This window comes from Nannospalax galili, unplaced genomic scaffold (assembly GCF_000622305.1).
Source record: "Nannospalax galili isolate Female #2095 unplaced genomic scaffold, S.galili_v1.0 scaffold2660, whole genome shotgun sequence".
Taxonomy (NCBI): Eukaryota; Metazoa; Chordata; class Mammalia; order Rodentia; family Spalacidae; genus Nannospalax; species Nannospalax galili.
This window is the reverse complement of record NW_008345902.1, coordinates 33477-47730: the sequence shown is the minus strand read 5'-3', so window position 1 is coordinate 47730 and position 14254 is coordinate 33477. Positions and strand designations below refer to the sequence as shown.

Genomic DNA, 14254 nt, shown 5'->3' with positions numbered 1-14254 from the left:
GGAGGAAATGATTCCTCTGTGTTGACCCTCCTCTTTATAGACTGGTTCAAGTCCATCTGGTGGGGTCTCCTCGGCCTCTTTGATCAAGAGGACAGGTGACCCACCACCATTATAGGACATTTTGAGAGATGCTCACAGTCCCCTGGAACTAGTTGACCTAGGAGGGCTAGGAGCAAAAAGTGTCCTTTATGTCCCTCTGACCAAATTATTATAGACCTCAAAGTACATCTGTTAAATACCCAAGAAGGTTAGTTCTGCCAATCTGGTATTTCAAATTATTGTGTGTTATATAGATAAAGCTTGGCAAACCCAGGTCCTTTGCAAAAGCAGTCATTGCTCTTAACCACCAAGCCATCTCTTCAGCCCCAGAATCCATTTTCTTGTACATTTTATGTGACTTAGGTGGGGGTGGGGTTGTCATAGCATTGTATCTCTAGACAGCAGAGCAAGTGATACCATGTTGGTGTTGCTTCACCTTCCATGGAAACATCTCACTGCAAGAATTACAGGTAAAGCAGCCAACTAGAGGTATGAGCCAACCGTCCTTCTCTAGTCAGACCTAAGGCTGGTAGGCCCTCCACCTGTCTGCTTCCCCGACTCTGAGTAAAGGGAAAGGGGAATGGGATGCTTAGAATGTGTGAGAAACCACACCCTTCCCCCAAAATGCACACAGTATCCTAGCTTTAGAAGACCTGGCTACCAGCTTCCTGTTACAGTAGATCTAGCTAGGGAAGACCTGAGGCCCCTGTGGAAAAGTCATGAGCACCTGGGCCTGCAGAAAGGAGGTCACTCATGGCTGGCTCCATATTCATCTTATTTTAAGGGCTTATATAGTGAGGTTTGGGCTTCCCTGTGGCTTCTGGGCAGAGCACATGATAGGGAATAGCTGCTCCTTTAGCTTGGTCACTGTTGTTGGCTGGGGGAATTGGCAGGAGTCACTCCTTAGTGGTTCTTTTTGTTCTATTACTTTGGGACTAGAAATCCAGGGCACTTGTCCCTAAAATGTAGCTCAAATAAGCACAGCCTAGAACACCACAGCAGAGCCCCAGTGGCACCCTGGTGTCAGTCAGCTAGAAAGAAAGACCATAGGCCCTCAGATGGTGATATTTTAATCTCTCTGTAAATGTGCTCCATGGAAGCTGCAGCAGGAAAGGTGGACAGTAGGGGTGAGACCCTGGCATGTGGGAGTGTGGCCAGGGCACACAGCTACCTTGAGACTGAAAAGCAGCTGCTGGGTTGGGTTTTGTTTTAGATTTGCCTTCAGGGGTCAACAGGGCAGAGGGTAGCTCCAAAATTAGGAGCCTCATGGATCCTCAACCCCTGCCCCAGAAGCCCAGGGCATTTTTTTTTTTTTTCAGTTCAGTCATAAGGTCAAAAGCCTGTCTTCCTTCCCTAGAATTGTTTTAGAGGGCAGCAGGGCAGGCCTGGAAACTAAAAAAGCAGGCTAATCTTTGATTTCAAAACCAGTCTTTGATTTATGGTCAGAGCAGCAGCCTATTCTGCCCTTGGGCACATGGGAAGTAGTGTTGGGAGTGCCCCAACATCCCACAGTAGAGTGGGTGGCTGGGTTGGCCCTGCCTTCCCTGCCCTTCCTTTGACTGCTCCTGGGACAGACAGGGTCAGAACAGCATCCCAACCAAGCATTTGACAGGCTGTGGTGGGTGGTGCAATTAGGCAGTGGGATATGGAGGGCAGGCACAGTATATGCCCTTGTGATAGAAGATGGGGAGGGGTAAACTTTGCCCTTCCAAGCAATCTGGGGAATTGTTACTGAGGTTTGGTGTTCTGGGCTAAGGGAAGACATGGGCCAAGTCTTTAGCCTTTGGGCTTTCACATAGACTAGGAGAAGCAAGCCTGAGGAGGAGACACTGGAACCAGCAGTGCCTGCCCTGGGCAGAGGAAGGGTATAAAATTTAAGTCATGGTGGAAATGTTGGGGAGGTACACCCACATACCCATACTTGGCTGGACAGCAGAGCCATTCCATGAGCCATCACTAAATCCACCTTTGGCTTTTGAGCTCATTGACATGTGGAGGAAGACCTCTAGGGGTTCCTGGGTAGCTCTTATGGGCTTGGGTCCTCTCACTTCAAATTATTTGGAATCTTGTGGCAGATAAGAAATCTTCTCCTACAGAGAAATTTTTGTAAGGCCCAGACTACCATTGTCACTCTAGTCCTTGCTTTATCCCAAGGTAGTGACTCCACACAATGTCATCCCTGATTCGGGGTCCAGGAGCCAGCTGGACCTAAGGCCACTGGGCTGTGCTTGTGCTGGGGTACCCAGAGGCCTGTGTCTGGCACCCTGACCCTGACCTGGTATCAGGAGGTGATGGCTGAAGTCTTGGGGTTGGTAGAGTATATCTCTAGTGCCAGGACTGTCCTGATTTTCCATCACAGTGATCTGGCCCAGCCCTTCAGCAACTCCAGAACAGATGGAGACAGGTTAGTCCTCCTTTGGCCCCTCCACGGTGAGGAATGTGTCCACAATTGTAGTCTGCCTCTCTGGGTCACTAGGGGACTGTTTCTCACGGTTCTGCTCAGCCCTTGTTTTTGTCCAGGATGGGGAGCGTAAGCAGCCGGCCCGAGACAGTGGATGTAGACCTAGCGAGGACACAGAAAGTGGAATTTAGAACTCAGTTAAGTGGGAGGCTGAGGCTACACATTGTAGCTCTACCAGTCTCCTGTCAGTGTAGTGCTTGGGTGTGCATACATGCCTCTAATATGGGGTCTGCCACTACACCAGAGATTCTGATGTGATGGGCAGGGACTTTTCTGATGTCCCTAGGAGTCATTGCATCCTATGTCTTAAGACCATCTGCTTTATTTCCCTTGTGAATCTGGCTCTGTCTTAAGATCACCCTTCCACCACTTTTCAAGTGGTTTTGTACAACTTGGGTCCTTGAGCCCAGTCAAAGGTGTCAGAGGCTAGTCCTGGCTCTGCACATACCTGCTTGAGGGTAAGATAGCTAAGAAGGGCTGCCACCAGGATCAGACAAATTGTCCTGGAAGAGAGCTGGGACAAGAGTACCCATTAAGTGGAGCCAAGGTGCCCCTTTGTGCTGCTGTTATATCTCAGAGCCCATAGCTCCACAGAGATACACAGTGTACTCCACCAAACTTCGGGGAGCATGTGAAAGCTGGTCTGCTGGCAGAGTCCTCAGTGGGGCTGGTACCTTTAAGAAGGATGGTGATTAAGTTTCATGAGGCCCCTAGTATGTAGGTCTGATCCCAGGCCATGTCTGCATGTTCTAACCTAGGGGTTGGGGATGGGTTCTTAGCTCTTTGCTTTTCTACCTCACAGCCCAAAGTGGACAGCTGAAAGTCAAACCAAAGTCGTTTTTAAAAGCTGGAGACAGATTGGAGAATTTTTTTCCCATGAGGTGGTGAACACTGTGTTCTGGCCACCAGGATTGGGTCTGAGACAAAAAGCCAACATGCCCTGCTGGCGTGGGGGCCAGGTGGTGGGGTGGGGAGGATGGTGAGGCTAGGCCTTATCTATAAACCCTACTCAGGATGACAGCATCTCTTCCTTGGGAGCCAGTGGAGAAACCAAGTCAGTGATCTGAAGAGGGGCCCAGGCTGGTGAGTGTGTCCCACTCTGTTCTTGGCTTTACTTGAAATTCACATTCAGTAAGTTATATATTCAAGGGATAACAGCTTGACTTATCATTGGGGAAATAGTAATGCTAAATACAAATAAGTAGATGTGATAAGTACAAAACAAAACAGTTGGAGTGAATTTTCTTCCAAAGTAGGGATCTGGGGAACAGAAGCCCTAGGGCTTCCCTAGCCCACCTCTCATGTGTGTTCTCTCCCTCAAGCCAGTAGACATCCTCACCTGCTGGGGATTCACTGGCAAGATTCTCGTCGTCAGAGTCTGCAAAGACCTCTGCCAGCTCCTGGTCAGACATGTCGGTCAGCTCAGTGAGGTCCAGGAGATCAAAGTGGACCTCCAGAGAGGAGACACTGCTCAGGGGCTCTGGGGGTGTGGAAGACACAGTCATTGTATAGTCCCTCTTGATGAGACCACTCAGAGCCCCAGGAGCTTCTTCCCACAGGCCATGGGTGAACTGACATCTTAAGTGTATGCTCATGTGAGTATGCAGATATGTGTGCATTCAAGTGTGCGTATGGATGCCAGAGGTCAATGGGTGTCTTCCTCCATTGCTCTCTGCCTTATTTTTTAAAATGGGGACTCTCATTGAACCTGGAGTTCAGCGATTTAGCTTGACTGGCTGAATAACAAGTCCTAAGGGTATCTTCTGTTTCTGCCTCACCAGTGCTGGGTTTACAGGCATGCACCACATTGCTTAAACTTAGGTTCTTATGCTTGTGTATCAAGTGCTCTACCCATGCAGCCATCCCTGAACTGGCACTTTATATAAAGCCAGCACAGGACAAGACCCAGGCAAAACTAGAACCCAGATTGTTAAGTCTGCATACTCCAGACTGGAGGGTTTTCTCATCTCCTCCAGTTTTGGCACAACTGCAAGAGTTCTGTGCTCAGCATCAGGCAGTGTTGCCACCTTTCACACCCAGGCTACTCTGTCCCCTGATGAAATTAGGGTCCACATATGCTGCCAGGCTGGTCAGTGATACTTACGCCTCCTCTCTGTGACCTGCAGGAACCCTGGTGCTGGTATTGGGATGCCAATCTCCTCTTCCTCTACCACAGGTGTATGGCAGCTATCTCCTGTCCCATGAGCTGGAACACCCAGGGCAGCCTGTGGCACCTTGACCTCCTTAATAATCTCTGCAACAAGACACTGTGTCACTTCCACACTCACAGGAAACCCCATATCCCCCCAGACTGGGATCTTGGTGGGGGGATGTGAGAACTTAGTGTGCCAAGCTCTCTAAGGGTCTTGTGATCAGGAGTCTCCAGACTGGTCCAATTCCAGGGCCTCGGGTAAAGGAGTAGAGGTGCTGCTTTTCCCTCTCAGGTCTTGGCCACCTCCCTGGGTAACCAGGCAAAGAACATCTGACAGTGAACAGACAGACCACTCAACACTGCCAACTCCAGGTAGCCGTTGCTGTAGGAATTTCATATTAGATTTGCCAACTCAAGGCTCCATTGTCCCCATACTGTGTGTCTAATTTTTGGTCTGCTTATGGTTCAATGAACAGTCACTTGTGAGTTCATATCTTTTTGCTGGGGACTGAGTTCCTTATTAAAAATCTTTGTAGTAGTTGAATTCAAATGGAAAAGAAAGAAAATGAAGTAGGAGGTGGCAGCCCTGCCATCCCACCATCCCTCACCACCAGCCCCATTTTAGAGTTTGATGAATGTTCTTTTTAAACAGTGTAACAGCTTGTGGCTGGAGAGATGACTTAGTGGTTAAGAGTCCTTGCTGCTCTTGTAGGGGACCCAAGTTTGATTCCCAGCATTCATATGTTGGCTTAACAATCATCCATTTCTGTCAGAGGACAGGAATCCCTCAAGGATCTGCTATGGCGAAGACTGCTCTGAAGTTCCACATCAGCACCAGTGGTGCCTTTCCAGTGTGTGAAGCCATCACCTGGTATGGTTCTGAACTCTTGGGTATCTCCATACACAATCTTGGCAGCTCCTCTCAGGGAATACTTCAGAGTCTTTAGCAGCTGCCCTTTACCCACTGCCATGTCCTCATGTCATCCCAGTCGCCTCCTTGTCATTCCTTGTACCACGCTAGAGGTCCTACTAACTAATCAGGTGTGTCCCCTTCTGCCTATTCCCTGAGGCACCATCTCCCTAGAGAAGAAAATACCTGCCTTTCCGTCCTTTCCACCTATCACCTTGGTTCCCAGGGACCCCTTTCCAGACCCTCTAACTTACTTTTTTAGTTCCTAGGTCCTTCTTGGGGTCTCCTGATCCCCACCTGAAGGTACTGAGCTGGGTGTACAATTGCCCCATGGAGTATTTTTGACAGCCCACAGTGACGAATACTGAACTTGATAGGAGCAGCTGCTGCTATGAGCAAGGGTTGAACTGAGGAGCCAGGGCCCAGACTCCCATGCTGACAGCTGCATATTGGGCCAGCCTGCCCTCCCTCATAAGATGGGCTGTTAGCCTGGATGTCACCAGGCAAGATAAGTAGCTCTGGAGAGTCAATGAGCATCCCCACCCTTTCTACAATTGATGCAAAGGACCTAGAGGGAGCATGGATCGAGGCACAGCCAGGGGGCATTGAAATGGGGCCAGGAAAGCAGACAAGGATAGATGAGGCAGGGGGCCATTAGCAGCGTTGTGTGCAGGACAAGCAGACCTTCTCTGGGCTATGATTTCTACTCGGAATGAGCTGGAAGAAACTACCAAAGAGTCCTGAACTGAGTGTTCATTTATATTTTTATGAGGTCATTGAGGTCAAAGTCTAGGTGGAAGGGAAGAAATGTGCTGGTACTGTTTCCACTTTATGTTTTGAGGTCTTGTGTGTGGAGAAGGGGGCAGGGCATCCAGGACCTCAGCCAAATAGTAAGTGCTATCCCTATCTTGCACTGGGGAGGGCTGCTGGTAACACCAGCACTGAGTAGAGATCCTAGGATTACATGGAGCCTCCACCCCTGATACAAAGTTCTAGGCTCCCAGACATAATGGCCTTCTTGAAATGACTATAAGAAGCATCTTCACGGGGCTAGAGAGATGGCTCAGTGGTTAAGAGCACTGACTGCTCTTGCAGGGGATCCGGGTTCGATTCCCAGCACCCACATGGCAGCTACAAACTGTCCTTAACTCCAATTCCAGGGGAATCCGAAGCCCTCTTCTGACCTCCTCGGCATTGCACGACACGGGTGCACTCACATACGTGCAGGCAAAATACGCTCATACACATAAAAATAATAAAATAGTTTAAAAAAAGGCATCTTTACATATTTTTTTACATCTTAAGAGTTGATGAGATGCAGTACCTCTTTTTGTGTGTGTGGTGCTGAGCTTCAAACTGAGGACATCATGTATGTTAGGCAAGTGTTTCAACACTGATCTCTTAATTCCAGTACCCCAAAGATTTTAAGGCAAACGTATCTAGTTTTGATTCTTTTCTATCTCTTTGGCTATGGTCTAGTCTTTAGTCTATAAATCCTAGTGCCTTGTTCTCAAGAAAATATGTAGGGAAGGAAAATGAGGGCCTGGCATTGTGGCACACACCTTTAATCCCAGAACTCAGCAGAGGTGGGTGGATCTTTGTGAGGCTAGCCTGGTCTACATAGTTCCATGTCAGCTGGGGCTACAGGGAGACCCTGTCCAAAAACAAAACCGAGGAAGATATAATTTTTGCTCTTCAGAACATGAATCTTATGGTATATGCCTATAATCTTAGCACTTGGGAAGTGGAGAGGGGCTAGGTGAGACCTGTCTACAAACAAGTGAACAAACAAATCTTGAGGCTGGTGTGGTGGCTACAGCTGTGATCCCAGCAGTGAGAGATGGTAGCAGGAGGATCATGAATTTGAAGCCAGCCTGGACTACATAGCAAGACTCTGTAAAAACAAAAAACAAAACAAAAAACCCAGTGGGGCCTGGGGATGTATGTCAGTAGCAGAGCACTTGATAGCATGGTTGAGGCCCTAGATTTCATCCCCAGCACTACAAACAAACAAACAAAAAACCATTACTGTTTTGGTTGGAATAACCTGATGGAAACAAGTCAAAATGCCAGGACAGTGGAAGCCCAAGATCCAAGGAAGTGGCAAGACTGACTCTGGCATGTAAGATGGTACAGTCACCATGGTAAAAGGTCTAGTGTCTTAAAAGATTAGGCCTAGAGTTAACACTGCTGTACTACCTAAGAAAAATGAAAACTGTTCATACAGAGACTGTGAGTGTTCATAATAGTGCAACTCACAAGAGCCTAAAGTGCAGATAAACTGAACATGGGTTATCCAAACAATGGAGTGTTATCCAACAATATAAAGGATGAACAATGGCACATGCTATTCACGATGAACTTTGAAAACAGCAGTAAATGAAGCTAGTTACAAAAGGCCACATATTGACTAGACATGGTACTACATGCCTTTAATCTCAGTATTCCAGAGGCAGAGGCAGGCAGATCTCTGTGAGATTGAGGCCAGCCTGGTCTACATAGTTCTAGGCCAGCTGGGATTACAGGGAGACTATGTCTCAAAAACAAAAGGCCACATACATGATTTGATCATATGAAATTTCCAGACTAGGCAAATACATGGAAAATTACTACAAGGGACAGTGAAATGGGGGTGGAGAATGAATACACACTTGGGGGGAGGTGATGAAATCATTCCAGTATTAGATAATGGTGAAGATGGCACAACTCTGGAAATAACACTGAGTTGTAATCTTTCAAAACGTATGTGAATTATATCTCAATAACAAATAGCCCTCTGGGGCTTGAGAGATGGCTCAGAGGTAAAGAACAATTGCTGTTCTTCCAGAGGACCTGGGTCTGATTCCCAGTACCCACAAGGTGGCTAACAATCATCTATAACTCCAGTTCCAGGGGATCCAACACTTTCTTCTGGCTTCTGCAGGCATTGTACACATGTGGTACACTCACATACATGCAGGCAAAACACTCATTCATACAGAAAAATTTTTTAAAAAACCCAAATAGCCATTAATAGAAACAAAAACATGGTGGTATCAACCCTCAGCTGATGTTGATAGGGAAAACCTGGGGGAGAAAGGCCATACACCAACGTTTGTTGCACACCTACAATATGCCAGACCCTGTGCTCAGCCCCAGAGAAGACTGGGCTTATTTATTAGAAGGGCAAGCTCTGAGCAGCTCCTATCTAGTTTATTGGTATATCCCCAGAGCATATATATAGCAGGTTACAAAATGAGTGCCAAGTGTGTGTGTATTAAAAGATCTCAAGCCCCAAAGTTAATAAATGACTGCCCCGAGAAATCATCCAGGTTTGTCAGCACCCTCTTAGCAAGTTCTTGAGGAAGAAGATTCTTCACTAGCAAGATGGGCTGCTTTACCCACTTAGGAAGTAGAGCCACCATGATAAGCAGGCCAGGGCAGGGTCAAGTGGTGTTGGCAGACCGGCTGAGCCAAGAGCTGAATGGGCACAGATCCTCTGGAGTTACCCTGGACAAGGTAGAGGCAAATGAGTTTCTCTGATATTCTAGGAAGGGCTTCATAGTGTCCTGATCCTTGGCTCTGGCTCTACACTGCTTCTATTGGGGCTGCTGCTACCTTAATCTGTGTGTGGAGACTGACATTGAGGTGCTGTTTCCTGCCCATCAGGCTTCCTAAGGGCTAACTTGCCACCTATGCTTTGCTGTTGACCTACTTCCAGCACATTCGTTACTGGGAAACTTGGCCCAAATCCTGTGTTCCATAATGTGCTTCCAGGCCCCAGCTACTATGTACAGCACTGTCCAAGTGAACAAATGAATAAGTAAATAAATAAATGTAAACAAGATGGCCACCAGGAGGGAGAGATGGACACAGGATCCCATTTCCTCAGTACCACTGTCCTGAATCCAGGCCCTTTGTTCAGCATTTTAAAGAGGTTGAGACCTCAAATCTAGTTTCAGTCTCACAGACTTCTCTGTCTCCCTATAGGCCCTGGGGCCAATTTAGAGATTGGGACAGAGTTCTGGTGCCCTAGATGGTCCCCCTCAAGGAGGGCAACTTTTACATTATCATGCACATGCCTCAACCCCATAGTCTGTCTACATTATTAAGAAGTTAATTAGCTGGGCATGGTGATGCACACCTTTAATCCCAGAACTTGGAAAGCAAAGGCAGGTGGATCTCTGAGTTTGAGGCCAATCTGGTCTACATAGTGAGTTCCAGACCAGCCAGGGCTACATAGTGAGATAATCATTTAGGTACAAAAGTTATATTTCAATGATACTTTGAATTAGAAATGTGTCTAGATTTGCTTCAAAATACAGCTGGAGGGAGGTTGGTATGGTCTGTATGAGCCAGCCTGCCTGTGGGGCTGGGAGGTGGTACACAGAACTCCACCTGTGCTTTGATATGTGCTTTATATCTCCAAAACAGAGTGTAACTCAGATATGATAGTCATAATCATCAACATGAAGCCTTATGAAATCCCACCAAATATAGATCACCAGCCCAGGATGCAGACAAAACAGTGCTAAAGTTACCAAGAGCATGAGCCCTTTTACTTTATGTCTCCCTACATGTGAACACAGTACCCGCACAGAATAGGCACCTGGTAAATTGTGCACTGAATCAGGTGTCTGAGGCTCCAAGCCAGTAAGTGATGCATTCAGAAACAATCCACTTCGTCTCCTTAAGATTTGGGGCAAGTTCTTCCTTTCTCCAGAGGAGGAAAGAAAAGCCTCCACTCTGTGCATCTTACCATGTACACCCTCCATGCTGCAGAGGAAGGGGCGGCCTCCACAGATAGCAGTGCATACGGAGGTTGGGGGGGGGGCACAGGCAGCTTGCCAACATCTCACAGCTCAGAAATAGCTCTGCTCAGAAAGCAAGTCCTTATTCTCCAAACCTTTTTCTTTCTGGTACCCACAAAGGCACTACTGGGAAGACTCAGGTTCTTTGGATTATCCCACTGGCTGGAGAATGGTGCTTAAAAGGAGCGATAAAGGTCCGCAGACAGGACACTGCTACCCTCCTGCAGAAACAGGAGACAGCTTGGGGACAGCTCACAGGGCACAGCCTTTTGTGGTTCAGAGGAAGCCACTGTGTGGCTGGGAAGTGGGAAGTGGGGAGGGGGGCAGCGTAATAGTAAGCTAATTCCCCAGACACCTGCTGGGATCCCTCAAATCCAGGAGATGTCAACAGAGTCTGGCTCTTTAAGGAGAGGATTTTCAGTTTACATACAAGTTCCCAGGGCAGTGGATCCCAGGAAAGCCTTCAGGAAAAGGATCTAAGGGAAGGGGGCGGGGCGTGGGGGTGGGATGGGGGTGATGGTGGTTCTGAGAGTTTTCCTCCCTTTATCAGTCACAACCTGTCTGGGGTCAGACTACAAGGAGGGCAGACCTGGGGTAGGATCTCAACCCTGGAGGGTACCCAGCAGCTGACAGGGGCTGTGAGGAGGCGACACCCCATGCACACCTTCCCCTCTACAATGCACGGTAGGTGGGCAGCACGGACACTGCTGCCCTGCAGCCCTGCGGGCTCGGGTGCAAGCGCCATAGCCTCACCGAAACCCCAAGCTCAGCCCCAAGTCCCGAACCTCTTGCGGCCTCTAGTCTTTCGTTTCTGGAGTCGCCGCTGGGGTGAACAAAGCCGATCCGCGAACAAGGTGGTAGCGTCGCCCCTACGTTTCGCCGCTTCAGACCCCAAACTCCGGCCCACCGCAGCTCACAGCCTCGATTGGGAGGGGGCTCAGGACTAAACTCCGCGGCCACCCACCAAGGAGCGCGGTTCTCAAAGCTTCCTGAACCCGAAGCTCAGAGAAGCAGGGGAAAGAGACACAGTCGGTGTTCCCCTAGCCGGGTACCCGCACATTTCCGAGGCTCTGGCCCGGTCCCCCTCCCCCGCCCAGCTCCGAGCGTGCGGGGCAGGCTCTGGAGGCGCCCGTGGGTCTCCAGGCCTCGGAGCGGCGGGTCAATGGGCCGGAGGAAGGGGCTACGGTTTGCTGCTGGGGTTCCAGGCACTGGGTCCGGACTCACCTCCCGGACCAGCGCCCTCCGGGGACTCCATACGGCCAGTGGGGTCCCGGAGGGGTGCAGGAGGCGGCGGTGGCGACAGAGGAGGCAGCAACCTCGATAGCGGCAGCACCGGGCTCGGATGCCCCAACAGCTGTGGCGGCGATTCGGCCCGGCTCCGGACGCAGCGCATCCGGGCAGCAGCCGGGGGGCCGCGGCGATGGGGAGGAGCCCGCGGGGCGGGGCGCGCAGCTGCTTCGGGCGCGGGTCCCCTCCCCATTTCCCCCAGCCAGCAGCACAGGTGCGGCCCCGCCCTGTTCCTCGAGCGCCCTCTGCCGGCCCCTCCCCTGCGGACCCTGGACCGACCCGGCCGCAGCTTTCCACTGCAGTCAGGCTCCTGCACTCAGCTGCTGCTGGGGCTTCTGCCCTTCTGTGCAACCCCAGGCATTTGTGTGGCGCCAACTACGTGCGACGCCAGGCGGGGCTAGGGTTGAAGGAGCCAAAACACCACCAGTACCCTCAGCCTAGCCTGGAATTGTGGATCTGATTGATGCTATCTATATACATTGAGAGTGCGAGGCCTAGAGGAGAACGACCTGGGAAAAAAAAGAGGGCTTGGATATGTTGAGAGCCCACAGTTGGAATCTCTTCTCCAAACACTAGTCTGCACCAGGTCTGCCTGCATTACATAGTATCTCATCACCCCTCCCAGTGAGCCAAAGAGGCCGAGTAACCAATCTCTCCCAGGTTGCATAGTGAGGGCTAGAAATAAGAAGGCCCAATTCCAAACCCTTCCTCTGCACTTTTACAAAAATAAAGCAAACTATCAAGGAAGATTGTTGGGGGACCCTGCTGCTAGGGTTGTAGTCCTCCATGTCCGGATAGCTCTAAGGGGCTCGGCGCTATATGGAAGGACTCCCTTTCTCAGCCGGGGCATCCTGCTCTCTGCCTGACTTACCTGGGAAGTGCCACCAAGCACGGATGCCTGACCTTATTTGGAACATGACTTTTGGCATGGTTACCTGCAATAAAACTCCTGCAATAAACTGCCCCCAGGTTTTTTCTATATGATAATTAGGCATTGCCCTATAGTCAGATGATAGGATCCCCCTACCACATGTAAATAAAGCATACTATGAGCACCTACCAGCTGAAGCGTTGGTTGCTGCCTCCACACTATATTTTCCCTGACCCCCAGTGGATAAACAGAGCTGTATCACTGAATCTGCCTCCCCGGAAAGTCTTTTGCCTTTGTGCTCACTGGCTGTCCTGAACCCATTCATCGCTTCTGCTCCCTTTGTCCTCGTGGATCAGTGGCCAACGACCCACGAGGGGAGGGAGAGACCCACAGAAGATGAGTTTATTCACATTTGAAAAGGCTGCAGAGAAGTAGGAACTGATGGATAGACTTTGGTAGTGCCATTGGTAAGGAATGGGCTAGAAGGACAGTGGCTAAACAGCTTCAACCAACTAGAACCAGAATCCAAACTCAGGCTTCTTGCCCTGCTCTGGTGAACACCAGGTAGCCTGTGGTCTTTGAACCTGAAGATTAGACTCTGCAGGTTATCCTTTTCTTTAGTTTATAAAATGAGAAAACACACCCACCTGCTGTTTAAAGTCCCCTGAAACCCCACTAGGACCAGCTGAGTTAGGCCTCCCTGACCGTTGCTCCCCTCCTAGAGACAAAGCTGGGATATATGATTAGCATGGGTGATTAGTGAGTACCTGAGAAGTGGAGATTGTGGTTGAGCATGGGCCACTCCCAGTGAACTGTGTATTCCCCAGATGACTTTGGCAGTTAAAATAAAAGTTATGGAGCCAGACGTGGTGCTACATGCCTGTAAACCCAACACTTTGGAGGTGGAGGCAAGGAGGATCAGGAATTCAAAATCATCCTCAGCTCCAAAACAATTTTGAAGTCAGCCTTGGCTACATGAGATCCTACCTAAAATAAAACAAAGTAGAACAGATAAAAGAAAGAAAGCAAACCAAAATTTTAAAAAGTCTGGAAGTATTTTTTCCAGAACCACTCCCATCAATACATTTGTCCTTCAGTGTTGTCAGAGCCAGTGACTGCTCTGGCCATGTAGTGCAGCAGATGTGATGTCACATGACTTCCAAGGCTAGGTCATAGGAAAGGTTCAGCTTTCTAGGAAGATGCCTGTAAAAATCAGGCTACCATATGGTGAGAAAACCAGGCAACATTGAGTTCACTTGTTCTGACTGGCAATTCCTTTGAAGCTGGTCTAACTATCCTCAGGTGGTTCCAGATGCTACTTTTGAGTTGTCCAGGAAGAGAGTGATGAGGGTGCTGGGTAGGTTGTCCCACTAAGCCATAGCCAAATTTCGGACTCATGAGCAAAACAAATAGGTCATTGTATCAAGTTACTGTGTTTTAGGGTTTCTTCTTATACAGCCTATGTCTACAGAAGTAATTGTTGTTTAGTAGTAATTCCCATTTGAAAGATGAATAATGATATAGACAGGCTGTTGTCAAAGTTTTCCAAGCTGGTCATCGACAGGCAGTCTGACTCCTGAGGCTAGTGTCTGTTTTGCCTTAAACTTTCCATTAAGAACCTTCTCAAACACACAGTGGGGAGAATGGCACTGTGTGGCCTACCTATGATGCTGATCCAGCAAGTAGCCAGGTCATAACTGGTCTCTGTATTCAGCCACTTTCCTTGATATGGGATTGCTCTGAA

At 49.1% G+C, this 14254-nt stretch overlaps 1 protein-coding gene across 1 annotated transcript; it reads right to left on the bottom strand.

Moving 5' to 3' along the window:
* Nucleotides 1–196: 196 nt before the first annotated feature.
* On the bottom strand, nucleotides 197–11989 carry Dbndd1 (dysbindin domain containing 1). The gene is made up of 4 exons (XM_008842131.3): nucleotides 11577–11989; nucleotides 4605–4754; nucleotides 3840–3980; nucleotides 197–2602 (listed from the first exon to the last, which is right to left on the bottom strand). The coding sequence occupies exons 1-4, from the start codon at nucleotides 11830–11832 to the stop codon at nucleotides 2445–2447; spliced, it is 705 nt and encodes a 234-aa protein (XP_008840353.1). The 5' UTR covers nucleotides 11833–11989; the 3' UTR covers nucleotides 197–2444.
* Between the last annotated feature and the right edge of the window lie 2265 nt (nucleotides 11990–14254).